This window comes from Salvia splendens, chromosome 15, assembly GCF_004379255.2.
Source record: "Salvia splendens isolate huo1 chromosome 15, SspV2, whole genome shotgun sequence".
Classification (NCBI taxonomy): Eukaryota; Viridiplantae; Streptophyta; class Magnoliopsida; order Lamiales; family Lamiaceae; genus Salvia; species Salvia splendens.
This window is the reverse complement of record NC_056046.1, coordinates 10,086,295-10,106,624: the sequence shown is the minus strand read 5'-3', so window position 1 is coordinate 10,106,624 and position 20,330 is coordinate 10,086,295. Positions and strand designations below refer to the sequence as shown.

Here is a 20,330-nt window from a genome sequence, read left to right as displayed (position 1 = left end):
CAACTCATTCTTAAATTTTGATTCTGAAATCCTAGATCGAAGACTTCGAGAGGCAGTACCTCCTTCCTCCCTTCTACGGCGAAGTCACCGATTGAGGGGAAAGGCGTCGCCTTTCTTCCTCCGGCTCTCTCTCAAATTTCAAATCTGTAAATCTCTAGATCGAGGAATCGGGAAGCAGCGCCTCCGTCCGTCCTCGTCTCTGGCTGTTCGACGAGTAGACCGCGGCCGTCAATCGCCGTTCGCCGCTCCTCTGCGTCGTCGGCTCTCCGTCGCTGCTGCCAGTGCCCTGCATCAGCTCTCTGCGTCGAGCCTTCCACCGAGCTCTCCCCGGCTCCCTCCGACGATTTCTCCGTCGTCAAACGCTCGTCGCCGGAAGGCCTAAAGCTAAGTCCCTTTCCCCCCTCCCTTTAATTAATCTGTAAATTTTCCGAGTCCGAAACTTTTGATCCACTTGAATGAGCTTGTTATGATGTGAGATTTTAAGCATACTCCTCTTTATTCTTGCTACTTTTCATGATTCTTGATGTTAGCTCTACGGTTCTCTTATGTGGTCATGTTTTCATAACTCTATGTTCTTGACTATCATGGCAGCAACACCTTTGTTGTGGTTCTGTGCAGAATGGATGTTGAGGCTAAGCTTATGTATTACTTGCTCAAGTTATTGTTGTAAAAATCTTATTGAGCTCTAAGTTCTTGGCTAAGTGTTGTGGTTGATCTACATGATGCAAGGAGTAATGGGGTGTTGAGGGGTTTACCTCACTTAGGTGAATCCTTGGTTTATGCGCCTGTTCCTCCGCGTTGCCGCTGCCTCTCCACGCCCTCCTCTCTACTCCTCGCTGAAATCCTTATGTTTGTGAAATTTGGGGTGCTAAAGTGGTGGATAGGGGTGAGCAAAAAAATCGAAAATTGAATATCCGAACCGAACCAAACCGAAAATATGAAATTCGATTCGGTTAGGTTCTAAAATTTTGAAAATTTCGATTTTTCGATTCGGTTCGGTTCGGAGGAAAAAAAAACCGAAAAACCGAATTATATTTTAATATATATATATATATATATATATATATATATATATATATATATATGGGTGCATTATAATGATAACACCAATTTGTGTGATAACCCTATAACTAAATCTCCACCACACATTTTTAAAATATGTAGTCTAGATTTAATCTAACAAAACTATCATTTTATCAAATAATACTATCATATTTCGGATATATTAAGGGCAAAATTGTCATTTCGTTATAAAATTGGGCGGGTAAGAAGAAAACGTGAATTAAACGCTGCATTCAATTTCTCTCACACTCAAACCCTCCGAATCGCATTTTAAACCCATGCTTCTTCAGTTTCGAAGGAAAAATCATCCAAATTCTGGAATATGTCGAAGGAAAACGCCCAAGCATCATCGACGAAAGGTTGGATGAAGTTTATTACTTATTTCACTTTTGTTTTTGCTCGATTTTATCATTTTGCTAGAGATTCTCATTTTTTTAGATTCTATAGTTTTTTAGTGTAGATTTAGAGTTACATATGACAGCATGATGAATTTACTTTGAATTTACTTTATACTTGGTTTTGTATCATCAATTCATACCTTATTCCATATCCTAACCTAGACCAAATGACCTTTTACACTTGAGAAGCCATGATTAAGGATGGGAAATTATACCGAAATACTGTAATACCGGACTTACCGTACCGGAAAAATACCGAAAATACCGATTTTTCGGTATACCGCAGTTTCCGGTACGGTAACGGTATCATTTTTTCTATATCGCGGTATACCGAATCCACGGTATTCCGGTATACCACGGTATACCGAAACTTCGGTATATACCGAATCCACGGTATACCGAATCTTCGGTATATACCGAAGATTCGGTATACCGTGGTATACCGGTATACCGATATATATATATATATTAATATTAAATATGTTGTAATATATATATTATATTAAAAAAAATTTAATACATCAATTAATACAATAAAATTAAACATTCAAATGATAATTTATTCAAACAAATTCGAAATTAACCTGAATTATTTTTTTATCAACTCATCCTATTAAATATAATAAACACAATAGCACATAACACCGAAAGAAGATTGGAAATACGATATCGGAAATATGTTTCAACAGAGCACATTTGAAAGAATTTGTATTAACTCACACCATTTAGTATATGATTCTTTGTGTAATGTCATATTACAAATACACAAAGTAATTTAAAAAATTTGCTTTATTCTTCGTCCCACTTCATAAATTGTCAATTAAAAATATGTGCAGCTGAAAATGAATTAAAGGAAGATTCTGCCTTGTTAATATTTTTGAGAATTTTGTATGCATGTTTATAATGATAGATTGAAATTAAAGTCTAGGGGGAAAAATGAATCTTTATTTCATTACACTTGTAAATCTATTTGGAGATTTTGTTTATAAGACCAATTATTACTACTATTGGTCTAAATAGCCAAAAATAATCAATAAGTATCTTCATTTTATCATTAACCACGATTATGGGATAAAATTCTGAATATATGTAATCAAAATAATATATAAATATATATTAAAAGATACCTAAAGATCAACATCATCGGCAACAACAAATATAATATGATACTTGATAACATGCCAACCAAAATATAAAATTAAATTGAGTAACTCCTTCATCCTCGAAACTGCTTTCTTTTTCTTCTTTATGGGGTTATCTCTCACACTTAATATACATCCAACTTAATCTCTTAATTATTAGGTGTTTTGATATATGGATTTTACACTCCATACATTTCTTTTGGTTTGGTTGTTTGTGTATTGTGATTATGCTCGACTATTAATAAAGGTTATCAAATGCAGGGTCATCTTCAATGATTTTTTGTGGAATTTTGAGAAATGAAGACAACGAGGTTGCAAGAAATGAAGATAATGTTGTTGATCATGACTTAATAAATTGTTTTAGATTTGAATGTTGAAGTTTTATTAATTTGAATGCTATGAACAAGATTTGATTGTGATGAAGTTTTATTGTTTTGGGTATTTTTAAATAGTTGAACACTTGAATTGTTATTTTAAATATTTTGGACACAATAAGTTTTTTTTCGGTATACCGTTACCGTTACCACACCGTTATTACGGTATACCGTAATAACGGTATGGTAACCGGTATCAAAAAATATCATACCGAATTTCCAGTATACCGAAAATTCGGTACGGTATCGGTATTGAATTTTTTCATACCGTACTTTCCGGTACGGTATGCGGTATGGCACGGTCGATACGGTATACCGTACCGACCCACCCCTAGCCATGATCTACTAGTAAAACGCTTTGGTTTAGAAAATTGTGTGCAGCAGTAATGCAGATTCGAAGCAGTTTATTTGAGTGCTAATTTTGTGAGTAGTGTTTTGTTCTACTTAAATGACAAGTTATGCTCTCTCTGTTATTTTGAACGCATTGAAATTTAGAAAATGATAGTTTCAGAAGGTAAAATGATAGTTGCACTTGATAAAATGATGGTTTCAGATTATGAAATGATACTTTGGGTAGATAAAAAGATATTTGTGTAGATAAATGATTGTTTTAAATTATAAAATGATAGTTTCAGGGGATAAAATAATACATTGACTTTATATAATGACATAAATCGTTTAACACACTGAAATCTTTTGTTTATTAGGAAAGAGCATTCGTGATGATGATGATAATAGAACATTAGTAGATCAAATAGAAAATATAAGAAATGAGAAGAAAAGAAAGAATGATGATGCAACAAATGGTAAAGCAGCTTCAAAGAAGGGCAAGGAAAAAGTTGTTCAAGATGATACAGTCATTAAGACAACGACTTTGGCAGGAAGAAGGAATACTGACTTCTTCGTTGACATGCTTGAATCTCTAAACAAGAATCAAAGAAGAGCTGTTCGAGAGATTGAGTTTGGCGCACTCCTAAACTTCAATATAAGAAGTTTCCCAAGAGCATTGGCATATTATCTGATTTACAACTTTATCCCTAAAAGTTCATCAATTAAATTGAACAGCGGGGAATCACTGTTTTTAGATGATGAAGATGTTCACATAACTCTTGGGTTCTCGATCGGATCTTTATCTATGAATAGAATCAAATTTCAGAAAAATATCAACATCAAAACTCAAATTGCTAGATTCTGTAAACGTGAAGAGAAAAAAATGGTGCCAAAGTATGTGGTAGAGCAGATGGAGAGAGACGAAGAAGGTGGTGAGTGGTTCAAATGAAATTTTATGGTTCTTGTGGAGTATGCCTTGATTAACACTCCTGCTGATGGAAATGTGAGCGCACAAATTTTAGATTACATAGCTGATGTTGAGAAGATCAAACAATACAATTGGTGTAGCTATGTCATATCTAAATTGCATGAAACACAAAAGAGATGAAAAAAAAAACACAGCAAAGATATTTACCGGACCAGTTATCTTTGTAGTGATATGAATATATTTGTTTTCCATTGTCTATGAATCTATTTACAGAAAAACTAATATTTAGTTTTTATTAATGTAGGCTTGTTACGTGGACAGAATTGTCTTTGAAAAAAAAATGGTGCCAAGATGTTATCCAACAGTTAAAGGATAGACTGCCGAATTGTTGAAAGAAAGACAGAGCAAAAAAGAATGATTCAAATTTTGGTCTGGGTCATAAGTATGACCGATATAAAAAGCAACCACATGAAGAGAATGATGAAGATGATGAATCTGAAGATGTAGAAGCTTTGAAGATGAGTGATCATGATGAAGAGGGGACAACCAGTGGAAGTCAAGAAAAGACTTTCATAGATGAATGGAAGGAAGCTGCCAGGGATGTTAAAGCCTCAATGTTGAAGATGATTGATGTCCTTGAAGCAGCGCTGGATAAACTCCGGAACCTTAATAGCTTTAAGATAATATGTGATACAACAAGAAATGCAATGGGATTGAGAGAAGAAGGTGTGCAGCATGTTATAGAAAGTCAGAAAACAATGACACATGCTATGAGCAATGATGAAATTGATGACCCTGAATAGATCGATATCATGATTGAGCTAACTAAAGCTGCTGAGAGGACATGTATACTGAAAAATAAGAATGAGTTCCCTACCTTCACTCTGATACCGGAATATGACTACACTCCTGATGAGAATCAAAATTCTAATCGGGAAAAGGATATGGAGAAGGAAAAAGATGATGAGGTGGAAAACGAGCAAAAGAAACAGAATGAAAGCGAAAAGGAAATGGCAAATCGGGCAAATGATATGGAGAAGGAAAAAGATGATGTTCAAGATTGATTTTCCACAGTTCTTTTCGCTTTCATTCTGTTTCTCTTGCTCTTTTTCCACCTCATCATCTTTTTCCTTCTCCATATCCTTTGCCCGATTAGAATTTTGATTCTCATAAGGAGTGTAGTCATATTCCGGTATCAGAGTGAATGTAGGGAACTCATTCCTATTTTTCAGTATACATGTCCTTTCAGCAGCTTTAGTTAGCTCAATCATGATATCGATCCATTCAGGATCATCAATTTCATCATTGCTCATAGCATGTGTCATTGTTTTCTGACTTTCCATAACATGCTGCACACCTTCCTCTCTCAATCTCATTGCATATCTTGTTGTATCACGTATTATCTTAAAGCTATTAAGGTTCCTGAGCTTATCCAACGCTGCTTCAAGGATATCAACCATCTTCAACATTGAGGCTTTAACATCCCTGGCAGCTTCCTTCCATTCATCTATTAAAGTCTTTTCTTGACTTCCACTGGTTGTCCCCTCTTCATCATGATCATTCATCTTCAAAGCTTCTACATCTTCAGATTCATCATCTTCATCATTCTCTTCATGTGGTTGCTTTTTATATCGGTCATACTTATGACCCAGACCAAAATTTGAATCATTCATTTCTGCTCTGTCTTTCTTTCAACAGTTCGGCAGTCCATCCTTTAACTGTTGGATAACATCTTGACACCATTTTTTTTTCAAAGACAATTCTGTCCACGTAACAAGCCTACATTAATAAAAACTAAATATTAGTTTTTCTGTAAATAGATTCATAGACAATGGAAAACAAATATATTCATACCACTACAAAGATAACTAGTCCGGTAAATATCTTTGCTGTGTTTTTTTCCATCTCTTTTGTGTTTCATGCAATTTAGTTATGACACAGCTACACCAATTGTATTGTTTGATCTCCTCAACATCAGCTATGTAATCTAAAATTTGTGCGCTCACATTTCCATCAGCAGGAGTGTTAATCAAGGCATACTTCACAAGAACCATAAATTTCATTTGAACCACTCACCACCTTCTTCGTCTCTCTTCATCTGCTCTACAACATACTTTGGCACCATTTTTTTCTCTCCACGTTTACAGAATCTAGCAATTTGAGTTTTGATGTTGATATCTTTCTGAAATTTGATTCTATTCATAGGTAAAGATCCGATCGGGAACCCAAGAGTTATGTGAACATCTTCATCATCTAAAAACAGTAATTCCCCGCTATTCAATTTAATTGATGAACTTTTAGGGATAAAAGTTGTAAATCAGATAATATGCCAATGCTCTTGGGAAACTTCTTATATTGAAGTTTAGGAGTGCGACAAACTCAATCTCTCGAACAGCTCTTCTTTGATTATTGTTTAGAGATTCAAGCATGTCAACGAAGAAGTCAGTATTCCTTCTTCCTGCCAAAGTCGTTGTCTTAATGACTGTATCATCTTGAACAACTTTTTCCTTGCCCTTCTTTGAAGCTGCCTTACCATTAGTTGCATCATCATTCTTTATTTTCTTCTTATTTCTTATATTTTCTATTTGATCTACTAATGTTCTATTATCATCATCATCATCACGAATGTTCTTTCCTAATAAACAAAAGATTTCAGTGTGTTAAACGATTTATGTCATTATATAAAGTCAATGTATTATTTTATCCCCTGAAACTATCATTTTATAATTTAAAACAATCATTTATCTACACAAATATCTTTTTATCTACCCAAAGTATCATTTCATAATCTGAAACCATCATTTTATCAAATGCAACTATCATTTTACCTTCTGAAACTATCATTTTCTAAATTTCAATGAGTTCAAAAAAGCAAAGAGAGCATAACTTGTCACTAAAGTAGAACAAAGCACTACTCACGAAATCAGCACTCAAATAAACTCCTTCGAATCTGCATTACTGCTGCACACAATTTTCTAAACCAAAGCGTTTTACTAGTAGATCATGGCTTCTCAAGTGGGTCAGGAGGTTAGGATATGGAATAAGGTACGAATTGATGATACAAAACCAAGTATGAAGTAAATTCATCATGTTGTCATATGTAACTCTAAATCTACACTAAAAAACTATAGAATCTAAAAAACGAGAATCTCTGGAAAAATGATAAAATCGAGCAAAAACAAAAGTGAAATAAGTAATAATCTTCATCCAACCTTTCTTCGATGATGCTTGGGCGTTTTCCTTCGACATATTCCAGAATTTGGATGATTTTTCCTTCGAAACTGAAGAAGCAAGGGTTTGAAATGCGATTCGGAGGGTTTGAGTGTAAGAGAAATTGAATGCAGAGTTTAATTCACGTTTTCTTCTTACCCGCCCAATTTTATAACGAAATGACAATTTTGCCCTTAATATATCCGAAATATGATAGTTTTATTTGATAAAATGATAGTTTTGTTAGATTAAATCCAGACCACATATTTTAAAAATGTGTGGTGGAGATTTAGTTATAGGGTTATCACACAAATTGGTGATCATTATAATACATATATATATAGGGGAGCGTTATTCTCCTATTCATCCCTTAGATCCTTTATTCTTCTTTATATGGGCCGTTAGATTTCATTCATCAACGGTCCAGATGATCTGCATTATTACACTATAATGGTGCATTATTAGTCGGTGTGCATTATTCAATTGAAAATCTGCTTTATTACACTATAATGGTTCATTATTAGTCGGTGTGCATTATTCAACTGAAAATCTGCATTATTAAATGACACGTGGCACCAATCTAACCGTCGGATGACAAAATCGTGGGGTTGAGATTAAAAAGAACAAAGAACAAAAGATACAAAAAGGAAATGAATACATCCATATATATACATCCGCCTCATCTCCTCTCCAGAATCCAGATCCTCATCTCCAGATCCTTCACCTCCAAAGTCCACTCCATCGCCCATCTCTTCTCCACTCCAGAGTCGGCGCCCGTCGCTTCCAGTCTCCACGTCGGTGCCCCTCCACCCGACGACTTGTCGCCCTCCAGGCATCCAGCAGCCACATCCTCCCTCAGCCATCCACGCCGCTTAAGAAGAAGGTAAAATCTCCTACTCATATTCATGTATTTGATTCCTATTTAATTTGTGTATTACATCCAAAGTTGAGTGTACTTTTTTTACAGTGAAATTGAGAGTTTAATTTTCTGATACAATGAAATTTGAGTGTTTAATGTTTTGATATAATGCGTTCAATTTTCTATAATTATTGTTATGCATTGTGAAATTGAGTGTTGTAATTCTCAATAATTGATTGTTGAACTTGAATTGCATATGGTGAAATGTTATAATTTTCTCCAATTTACAGTGTAATGTTATAATTTTCTAAATCTTTCTTCTTGTAGATGTTGAATATTGAAAGACAAACCATTGGAGTTAGCAATGTAAGTGAAGTTACTACCCATGAGGATGACAAAGGAGATGAAAAAAAAGAGAAAATCTATGGACAAAAGATTTGGCCAAAGTTATTCTCTTGATACTTGGAATTTTAATCAAGAAAAGATAGAGAAGGCTTTAGCTTTTATGATAATTGTTGATGAGTTACCTTTTGAGCTTGTTGAAGGGAAGTGTTTTCAACACTTTGTATCTAAGATATGTCCTCAGTTTAAGATTCCATCTAGAAAGGAACTTAGCAACATAGGAATTTGAAACTTTGGCAAGATAGGAATTTGATGTTGTTGCCTAAATATTTATATTTTGTTGGTTGATGGATGTTAATCATTCTATAGTTTTGTGATTTTTTTTTGGGTATTTCGGTTTTTTCATACAATTTCGATTTTCAGTTTTTTCATACAATTTTGGTTTTTCAGTTTAATTCGGTTTTCGGTTTTTGATTTTTCAATTTTTCGGTTTTTGATTTTTCGGTTTGGTTCGTTTCAATTTTCCCACAAATTTGATTTTTCGGGTTCGATTTGGTTTGGGCGAAAAACAAACCGAAATCCGAATGCTCACCCTTAGTGTTGGAGGAAAAGGGAGGTGGGGAGGCAGTTTATATAGGACTCAACTTTGGTCTCTTGTGTCTGAAAACTTGGGGACAAAGCCTCCTATTTTGGGGCTGTCAGCTTGCTCCCTTTTGAGCTTTGTAAGTATGCTATCTATGCCCTTTTTGGTGTAACTTATGGCTGTTTCTATGGCTGCCCTTTTAGCCTTAGATGTGGCCGATCTCATGGCTGTGTGTATGCAAAAGTTCCTGCAAGATTCTTCCCTTTTGGGGCTTACTACGAGCTCATGTTCTAATCACTATTTGCCTCTACTCTTTTGTTAGGAAAATTGGAATATCTTGGTCTTTTGTCCATTCTTTGGACTTGGCAGGATGATGACATGTTGATTACTCTCATTGCTATTTTTGTGAAGCTTCCGTTCCCTACTAATCTCTTTTTGGTGTTTCACTTGTAGGGTACCAAGTTGTCATCTTTTGGAGCTTGTGGAGGAGCCAACTTCGAGAGAGAAGAGGATGAGGGAAAGAGGAGGATTTTTATTCCCACACTTAGATTTAGTTACTCTATTTGGCTAGTATCAAATTACTGTAGTTTGGCATCTTTAGGATGCTAAGTTGTAGCTTCCACTTTTGTATTTCAACTTGCATTAATGTGTAAGCAAAGTCTCACTCATATCAATAATATTGTGTAGCTTTTTCCATTAATCTCTTCAAGATATGTAAACCATCTTATTAAAGTATTGTACTAATTTATTCTCTTTTCCTTTGCATGAATAATTTCTTATTCTTCAAGATCGAGCACTTATAATTCAAAGTTAGGATTACAAAGGAAATTTTACATGCACACGTTTTCTAAAGGGAATTAGTTAAGCTAATAAATTCAATTTATCTCGCAAGAAAGGAACGAAATTCTGGGACATCAGAAGATGTTCTTGATTCACAGTAACAATATAGAAAGTGGTGTTTTTCAAAGAAAATGTAACTAAAAATGTCAATTGTACATTTATACCTACCTTATATATTAATTATTCATTTATTAATGGTTTTCGCGTGCAGTCCTTTCAATAAACCACAATTCAAATTTTCAGGCAAATCATATTCATATTAACACAAGTTACCACCAATATGGAATTAGAATACATCTGAATATTGATGCAGCAGCAGTAGCACTATGGCATTTATGATTAGCACCAAAGCTCTCTCAATCGCCAAACCTATTTCCTCATTTGACAACCATGGCCCCAATGGCGCGCCAAATAAGCGCGGGCGATTTCAGCGCCTACATATGTCGGCGCAACCTACGCTAGAAGTTGGGGTGCAGGTGATTCTGTTGAAGGGAAATAAAGTGCTGATGGGCCGCCGCCACACCGTTGTAGGCGACGGTCACTTCGCCCTTCCCGGCGGCCACCTCGAGTTCGGTCTGAAATTCTTTTTCTCCCTTTTTATTATGTGATGATTCTATGATTAAGATGCTTTTTTAATATTAAGCTTTTGAGGTTTTGATATTTGCTCTTGTTTTTGGGAAACATATTTGCTTTGACCAAATTCCAGAAAAAAAAAAGTGTGCTTTGTTTTATTACTATACCTTGGTGTATTTCAAATTGATTGCATTTGAATCCAGTGATCACAAATAAGGATTTCATCGCCTACATATAAGTTTGTTTACAATACTAACTATTATTGGACTTGAATCCATTTATCCAATAGATTGATCATCCAAATAATGATCATAATTTGACGAATTATTTGTTTGATTACAAGTGGGAGGGAGTTTAATTAGCTTATTGTTGAAAGTGGAGTATGAAATATACGTAGGAGTACTAATTTATTTGAAAACAAATCATTCCAAATCACTTCTTCAACCGTCCTTAATTATTTAATTAAAAATTTTCAACAGTCAGTGTCCTTGCTATGAACCAATATATGTTTTTTAATAATTGCTAGGGAATTTTAATTGATTACTCAAATTAGACTATTAGAGTAGATAATTACTTCAGTAGCCCACAATATAGATTTTTATTATCAGCATTAGCATTAGCATTAGCACAACCTAACATGGACTAATTGAATGCATTATTTTCTCACCAGACCACCAACAATCAATTTTATATGGAACATTTTGAAAGATGGAGTAATCCTACTATTTTTGGTGAGGAACTTGGTTTGAAACTTTTTTGTGCTAGAGCTGGTGCAATGGCAAATCCACACTAACACTCTGCTAAGAGATGCTGTCATCTTTATCAATTCACTTCTAATTACTAATATAGATGTTTTTAGTATAACTAACTTATGTCAATATGTTTTCTTTTACACACACACACACACACACACAAAATGACTCGAACCCTCGGACTTATTATAGTTGGAGGGGTAGTTATTTTAGCTTGATTGTGTTCCAACAAACAGGGGAGAGGTTTGAGGAATGTGCATACAGGGAAGTGAAAGAGGAGACAGGGCTAGAGATTAAGGGAGTTGAGAAATTGACGATCGTTAGCAATGCGATTTTGGAACCGAAGCCTATGCAGCTTGTAGCAGTTATAATGCGGGCGGCGCTTGCTGATCCGAACCAGGAGGCTATGAATATGGAGCCTGAAAAATGCGATGGCTGGAATTGGTACGATTGGGACCATCTTCCTTCTCCATTATTACCCACACTACAAACAGCTATTGTAGAAGGTCTAAATCCTTTCCCACCTACTACTCATTAGTTCAAGATCATAAATTTCTCGCAAAAACTCATCACATATATTGGTAATTGGTTATTGAAAATGTTGTGTTTATGTGGAGATTGTTTCCACCGAAATTTGCCAAAATAAGGGCATTTATAAGCGTGCGAATCTCTCTTTAGCCTTTTACATATTGATACCATCCTCGTTCTTGATTTGTGATTAATAAGAATACTCAATTTCAACTAGGTCATGATTGGTTTTCCATGTATCTCATTCATACATGACACTCTTAGTTAGATCAAACAATTTATACAGCTCTAATAAGGCTTTAGTTTAACCCTTATTTCGAGACCATTCATAGACACCGCGAAATCACGAAATCCAAATTCCTCTCTAATTAATATTATTGAGAGAATTTTAAAGAAACGAGCTCTAGTTACAATCTATGATGAATGTCATTTAGTAATTATTTTCCACGCAATTTAATTCCGCATGATTATAATTTTCCAGTCCAAAATTGATTTTGCTCTACTCACCTCGGTTAGCGGTGACTGGTATTTAATTGTCCATTTGCCATAAAAAAATTCTGATCATATCAATTTTAATCGATTCAATTAACTTTTTACATAAAATAATAAATTAAAAATCATTGTAAGATTTTGAGTGAACTACATAATAGAAGATGAACGTTTGCAGTTTTTGCATAAAAAAAATATCACTGATGATTTTGCACATTTTCAACAAATCTTCAGACTAAATGGTAAGAAGAAACATCAGTCAATCCATTTATTGAAAAAGTGCAAAAGCATCTCAAATGTGTAAAGTGCAAAGTTAAAGACATCCACATTTTTTTTCAAGAGTTCAGGTCTATATTAAGTACTATTTCCTTATTATGCATTTCAATCTTTCTATAATTAATAACATGAAATCTTTTTTTCATACTATTTTATAGGAGCATTATAGATTCAAAACCTACAATTTTAAAAGCTATTAGCACTACTACAAATTATAAAATGATCTCCTTCACACCTTTTACGCCAAAATGATTATAGTCTGATGCACATCACGGTTCAGTCTTTCAATTTTTTGCTCAGCCCTCATAATCATGATTAAAGAAGAAAAAAAAGAAAAGAAAACTAGTATTTTCACAAGATTCAACCTCAATTATTGACAATCACATTAGTTGGAAACTTGGAATCAAGTCAGCATATATTGGGATATTTTATATTTTTACCAAGGTAAAGTTTTTTCTGCAGTTAGGTCCCGGCCAAGAATCTAAAAATATTAATCCCTCCGTCCCTCAAATATTGTCTCACTTTGATACAACACGAGTTTTAAGAAATGTAATAAAAAATGAGTTGAAAAAGTTAGTGGAATGTGAGTCTTACTTTTATATATTAATTAATAAAATGCGATTAGAAATGAGTTAGTGGAATATGAGTCAGATATGGAAAAATGAGACAAACTTTCAGGGACGATGGAGTAATTATCATTACTAGTATTCACACTACATGGAGTACTATTTTAGATCTAACCTCGCAAAAAGGTTTTATTTTATAATGAGAAATAAATCGACACACAAATTATATTCACGGATTCACCTAATCACCTTGTCATTACCCCAATAAAAAGGCAGCTTTTCTAATTGACATTTTCTGCGATTGCTGAGCAATGTCGTCGCCGCCACCGAAGCCAGTAGTTGGGGTGGGAGTTTTTCTGCTCAAAGGAAACAAGGTGTTGCTCGGCCGCCGCCGCACCGCCGTCGGCTACGGTACTTTCGCCCTTCCAGGCGGCCACCTCGAATTCGGTTTGTATCCGCTTTTCCCCTTTTAATACTAGTAGTTAGTAGTTTGTGATATTCAATTCAGGTGACTTTTGCTGTTAGTTTGATATTCCATTTTGGACAAATTTGAAATAACCATGAAATTTGGTAAATTGTGGTACGAGGCCTGATTTTGGGAAGATAAAAAATCACACTACCATTAAACTGACAATTTTTGACACGACACGATAACTCGACACGAATCCACACGAAATTAATGGGTTTGAGTCAAAGCTTATTGGGTTCGTGTCCTTATCAGGCCGACACATTAAAGACACGAAAAATTCGTGTCGTATTCGTGTCGTGTTCGGATTACCTGTTAAGAAATGGAGTAATATTATAATATTATTAATTTTTAGTATTGTAAAAATGGTTTTTTTGTTGGATTTCTTTGCTATGAATCTATTGATGTTATTGTTCATCAGATCACACTGTGTAATCAGATTTTAGGTTTTTAATTAGATTCTTAAAGATCAGATTCACGGTTTTGTAGCTTTTGTTAATCAATACCAGTTGTAATCAGGTTCTTATCGTGTTATCATGTCGTGTTGTTATAGTGTCGTTTCATGCACGTGTTGTTCTTGTGTCGTGTTGACCTAAAGTGGTTCGTGTCGTTAATGGGTTCGTGCCGTGTTCGGGTTTGAGGGTAGCAGGTCGTGTTTGTGTTGGGTTTGGGGTCGTGTTCGTGTTTGTCCTTATTGGGTCGTGTCGTTGACCCGATAACAACCCAACACGCACGGATTGTCACCCCTAATTGCCAACAATTCTAACGACGTCGTTTGTTGAGATACATTAAGATAAATGTATATTGCATTTTATTAGGAGAGACATTTTCGGAGTGCGCAGCGAGGGAAGTGAGGGAGGAAACGGGGCTAGAGATCAATGGGGCAGAGTTTTTGAGAGTGACCAACACCGTGCTTTCGCAGCCCAAACCAACGCAGCTGATTGCAATTCTGATGCGCGCATCCCTTGCGGATGCCGATCAGGCGGCTATCAATGCCGAACCCGATAAATGCGACGGCTGGGATTGGTACGATTGGGACCATCTTCCCACACCTTTGTTCCCCGTACTAGAAGCTGCCGTTCTACAAGGCCTCAATCCCTTCCCGCCCAAATAACAACACATTTTCATCTACTTCCAAAACATGGCGTTACTTCTGGAGGAACTGATATTGTGGTTATTTTATATAATTTGCTTCATCTTATGAACTAAGTTGGATTTGAATTCTATAGCTCTTTATTTATATCTGTCTTTGGGTTTTTATTCGTGGGTTTGTGATCCATGATTCGGTTTTTCATATGATTGAAGAACTATAATCTTAAACATAAAGTTTGGTCAATTATTGTCAATCATTTAACTTTTAAAATTGGCTTATTATATTGGAGTATCATAATATTTTGACATTTTTACAATTGTTCTATAATTTCTTATTCGGGTAAAATTATATACTACTCCCTCCGTCCCCAAAGAATATGCACTTTGGGTTCGACACGAGTTTTAATGCAAAATTGATAAACTAGGAGAGAGGTAGAGAAAAAAAGTAAATAAAGTATTGTTAGTGAAGAATGAGCCCCACTTCATTAGAGAGAAAAGAGTTCCAAAATTAGAAAGCGCATATTCTTGTGAGAACTAAAAAGGAAAGAGTGCATATTCTTGTGGGACGGAAGGAGTATATGATATAGGAGGTAGAACGTACTATGTGGACAAAATGTTGAACTACTTCAACAGCGTCGTTTAAGACATCCTGTCAATCACAAGTTTTACTTTTTTTACACTTGTGCGTGACATGTCAATAAATTCAGACATGTAGTACACGTTGGAAATTTTCATCATAAAAAATTTGAGAAAAATGTCAAAATTATGAATAATCAGTTATATTTTAAGTTGCAGATCGGAATATGAATAAACTTTGTGGTTTTTTCGACAATTTGCATTTTTATTATTGAATGACAAAATAAACTAGGAGTACTACATAAAATTAATTATATATGTGATGACTGCTCCCAAATTCTTTTTGCTGGGTTAGTCTCTAGCGGCCTACTAGTATATGAAAGTAAGGTGACCCATTTAGTTATATTTAAGCCCTTTGGGTTGGCCCATCTCCGTAGGGGCCGTAAAAATACATATCAATGAGATCTGAAAAGAACACTATCACAAAATAATAGATCATCCTAAAGTGGTTTTAATATTGTTAGAAAAATAGAATATTATAGGGATCAATTACATTAATTAGGATCAATCACATTGATTACAGATTTGATACTAATTAGAGGAGATTGATATCATATCTTATAGAGGTATTTGTAACACCTATATAAAGGGTGATTGGAAGAACAATTAAAAAAAGCAATAAACCATAAATCCATTCTCTCGGTACTCTCTCTATTATCTCCAATCCTTAGCCATGTCTAATACAACATTCTAGATGGTATCAGAGCAGGGGTGAGACTCAGAGTAGTCTTATCACTGTCTCGGTCCAATCTCGACCATAAAACCAAAACCCGGCAGATCTTTGTCGAAAACAACCAAACATGTCAGAAAACGACGACATACCCGAACCAACCGGATCTGAGCAATTCGCTCAAATGTTCTCCGAATTCATGCGCTACAGTATGGCGCAATCCCAAAACTCACAGATAATACCTACCAAATCAGCCCAAAACAGCTATAAACCAGATACAAAACCCCTTGATGTCGGCACTAAATTAAACGGTGAGAACTACTCATTGTGGGTAGGACTCATCCGAAGAGCTATCAACGGTCGGGGATGATATCTCACATTACTGGAGTCCCAGCCCCACCGTCAAAAACCGATCCGGAATTTACACAATGGCAACAGGCGGACGATTGTGTATCTACCTGGTTGGTTCAGAATCTAGAACCAAAACTGGTGAACAGAGTCTCCAAGTACCCAACGGCGAAAGGAGTTTGGGACAGTTTGGCGGTCACCTATGCCAGCGGCGGCGACTCGATCCAAGTCCACGATCTCCACCGTAAGGTTACACTGCTGAAACAACAAAAGGACGAACCATTAGAGGAAGTATGGGCGTCGTTACAGGACATATGGGTATCAATTGACCATAAACGGCCAAACCCTATGGAGAGCCCTAAAGACATCGAATTGTTCAATCAATTCATAGAAGAACAAAGATTACATCAATTTCTAATTGCATTAGATGATACACACGAAGCAGTAAAGAAAGAAATTTTGAGAACTCAACCACTTCCCTCTACAGAAGCAGCATATGCCATACTCCGGAGTGAGGATGCTCGCGCCTCTGTTCTAAAACCAGGAGACACAGGAATAGTGCAAGGAATCGGAGCAGGACTCGCAGCAAGAACTCCGTGGCAAAATCACTCTACCAACCGGAACCTCCCAAGCTTCCCTCAACGTGGCGGCGGCAGCGGTTGGCCCCAAAAAGGAGAGGAGGACCGATCAAAGCTGCTATGCACACACTGCGGGAAGAAGAGACACACGAAGGAGACGTGCTTCGAGCTCTGTGGCTATCAGGAGTGGTGGGAGGAGCGGAAAGCGGTTCGACAACATCAATCCCAATTCAAAGGCAAAGCCGCTGCAGCCCTAGCCATCGGAGAAGGAGCATCAGCCGCCACCGTCGGGAGCAACCCAGAAGCCGCGTCAAACCGAGGCGGCGGCAGGCCTGGAGCTCCGACAGTGGGGGAAATCGGAGTCGCGACAATCTCAAGAGGAATCGACGAAATGGAGGCGACGGGTGAAGGTATTTTGGAGTTTGAGGATTTATCCTCAAACCCTCATAACTTTGAGAAATTAAAAAGTGAACCCCATACCCAAAATATTGATAAAACCACCCCTTATGATCCTGGAAAATTTCAAAAAGAACCCCAGACTCTCAGAAATCTCAAAATCGAGACCAGAATGTCAAAAATTGCCAAATCAAGTCCTAAACCTCCCAGATATTCCCAAACAGCCCTTGTACCTTGTGAAAACAGATATCAAATCCTCGAACATTTACCCACGTCTTACGCCCTATCAATTTCCTCTGAAAATAAAAATGACAAATGGATTTTTGACTGCGGAGCCACTGACACTATTACTTATGATATTGATGATATATCTAATATGCATAGGGCACCGAAAACTCACATTCAAACGGCCAGTGGAGAATGTACTTCTGTGGAAGGAGCAGGAACTGTCAGAATTTCACCCGCTCTGACTTTATCCAACTGCTTATATGTTCCTTCCATGTCACACAAATTATTATCAATTAGTCATGTGACAAAAGAATTAAATTGTACTCTCCTGATGCAACCCAACTTTTGCCTTTTGCAGGATATCAGAACAGGGGTAATTATTGGACGTGGCACTGAGAGGGACGGGCTGTATTATGTGGACGAGATAGATCAACAAGGAACTGCTTTGCTAACTCATGGATCATCAGACAGGGAAGCTTGGCTCTGGCATCGTCGTTTAGGACATCCATCCTCGGGTTATTTAAAAACTCTCTTTCCTAAATTTAGTCAAGAAATGTATTGTGAGACTTGTGTGTTGGCCAAAAGTCATAGACATTCTTATAAACCCAATAATACCCGAGTTGACTCGTTGTTTTCACTAGTCCATTCCGACGTGTGAGGTCCATCTCCAGTTGTAGGGGGACAAGGGTTTAAGTATTTTCTTCTCTTTATAGATGATTGCACTCGCATGACATGGATCTACTTTATGAAACACAAAAATGAAGTCTTTGAACATTTTAAACACTTTCACACCCTAGTACAAACCCAATTTCAAAAAAACATACAAATCCTTAGATCCGACAATGGGGGAGAATTTGTAAATTTGAACATGAAGACCTTTTGTCACGATAAAGGCCTAGTCCACCAAACTACATGCCCATACACCCCGGAACAAAACGGTGTGTCTGAGAGAAAGAATCGTACTCTTCTAGAAATGGCGCGTGCTATGCTAATTGAATCCAATACCCCCAGAAATTTTTGGCCGGAAGCTATTGCCTCATCCGTCTATCTCACAAACCGATTACCCTCTAGCATGCTAAATCTCCAAACACCGCTAGAAGTCCTTTCCACACGAGCTCAAATCCCTTTACCCTTGACCCTTCAACCTCGAGTGTTCGGATGCTCGGTCTTTGTCCATATACCTAAACATGAGCACACCAAACTATCACCTTGTGCCGTAAAATGAGTTTTCGTGGGATATGGGGCTTCCCAGAAAGGATACCGATGCTTTGATCCTAAATCCGGTCGCATGTTCACCACCATGAACTGTGATTTCCTTGAAACAGGCTATTTCTTTAACCACCTTAGCGGTCAGGGGGAGAGTGACTGTGACCTACTAAGTCGGTTAAATAGTCGGTTAAATCCTTCGGCAGCAGCAGGCACACCAAAGGAAGTCATCAACGAAGCAGTACAGTCCTCTGAAATACAGCCCACACCGATCAGTGTCATCGCCCAGGAGAACCCTTTACTGATATCCGCTGTAAGTACTTCTGATACTCCTTCTGAAGTTGGAAATACCCACAATATTGGTGATAATGTTCCTATATCCAGTGAGACTGACCCTGAAACAGATATTGAGTCTGAACCTGACAACCAAACTGAACCAGAAATCTGCGACCTACTGGAAGAGCAGATGAATGAAGGAGTTGGAGGATACAAATTACCACCAAGATCCAACCGAGGAGTTCCACCAAAGAGATACAGCCCTGAAGCCATATGCAAGAAAGCTAAGTACTCAATAGCCAATATGGCTAAAGGGCAACTCTCCGAAATGGCGTATGCATTTGAAGCAGCACTTTATGAGGAAGAAGAGATTCCTTGCACGGTGGAAGAGGCTTGGAGACACAGGCATTGGAGAGAGGCAATGCTAAAGGAAATGGGTGCACTAGAAAGGAACAACACTTGGGAAAAGTGCATGATACCAGACGGGAAGAAGGCAGTCGGGTGTAAATGGGTGTTTACTATCAAGCGTCGACCAAATGGTTCTATAGAAAGGTACAAGGCGCGGTTGGTAGCAAAGGGGTGTACACAAACCTATGGAGTAGACTATGATGAGACATTCTCTCAAGTAGCAAAGATGAACACAATCCGAGTGCTATTATCCGTTGCTGCAAACAGAGACTGGCCACTACATCAATTTGACGTCACAAATGCTTTCCTCCATGGGGAACTAAAGAGAGAAGTATATATGGAAGCACCACCGGGATTCTCACAGGGGTACAAGAAAGGAGAAGGATGTCGGCTGAAGAAAACTTTGTATGGACTTAAGCAGTCCCCCAGAATTTGGTTCGGAAGATTCACTGAAGCTATGACAAAGTATGGGTTTAAACAAAGTCATTCGGATCATACATTATTCCTGAAGAAGCGGGAAGGCCGGATTACGTGCTTGATCATCTATGTAGATGACATGATCATAACTGGAAACGATGCAGAGGAGATCGAGAGACTCAAGGGAAGTCTGTCCCAAGAATTCGAGATGAAGGACTTGGGAAATCTTAAGTACTTCTTGGGAATAGAGGTACTAAGATCTGAAGGAGGGATTTTTCTGAGGCAGAAGAAATACATCCTGGACATCCTGGCTGAGACAGGACTTCTGGATTGCAAACCTGCTGATACACCAATCTT

General features: G+C 37.0%; 2 protein-coding genes across 2 annotated transcripts; both read left to right on the top strand.

The window, feature by feature from the left end:
• Nucleotides 1–10,287: 10,287 nt before the first annotated feature.
• Nucleotides 10,288–12,137, top strand: LOC121767850 (geranyl diphosphate phosphohydrolase-like). Its single transcript, XM_042164173.1, has 2 exons — nt 10,288–10,641; nt 11,630–12,137. Exons 1-2 carry the CDS (start codon nt 10,395–10,397, stop codon nt 11,929–11,931), a joined length of 549 nt encoding a protein of 182 aa, XP_042020107.1. The 5' UTR covers nt 10,288–10,394; the 3' UTR covers nt 11,932–12,137.
• A 1,341-nt stretch (nt 12,138–13,478) lies between these two features.
• LOC121767125 (nudix hydrolase 1-like) lies at nt 13,479–14,962 on the top strand. The gene is made up of 2 exons (XM_042163318.1): nt 13,479–13,699; nt 14,537–14,962. Exons 1-2 carry the CDS (start codon nt 13,564–13,566, stop codon nt 14,830–14,832), a joined length of 432 nt encoding a protein of 143 aa, XP_042019252.1. The 5' UTR covers nt 13,479–13,563; the 3' UTR covers nt 14,833–14,962.
• Nucleotides 14,963–20,330: the final 5,368 nt, after the last annotated feature.

Bases quoted from the DNA above. Each gene is read 5' to 3' on its own strand.
- LOC121767125 (XM_042163318.1), top strand. From the start codon at position 13,564: ATGTCGTCGCCGCCACCGAAGCCAGTAGTTGGGGTGGGAGTTTTTCTG. The intron at 13,700-14,536 runs GTTTGTATCCGC...GCATTTTATTAG, and splicing joins AGGCGGCCACCTCGAATTCG to GAGAGACATTTTCGGAGTGC.
- LOC121767850 (XM_042164173.1), top strand. From the start codon at position 10,395: ATGGCATTTATGATTAGCACCAAAGCTCTCTCAATCGCCAAACCTATT. The intron at 10,642-11,629 runs GTCTGAAATTCT...TCCAACAAACAG, and splicing joins CGGCGGCCACCTCGAGTTCG to GGGAGAGGTTTGAGGAATGT.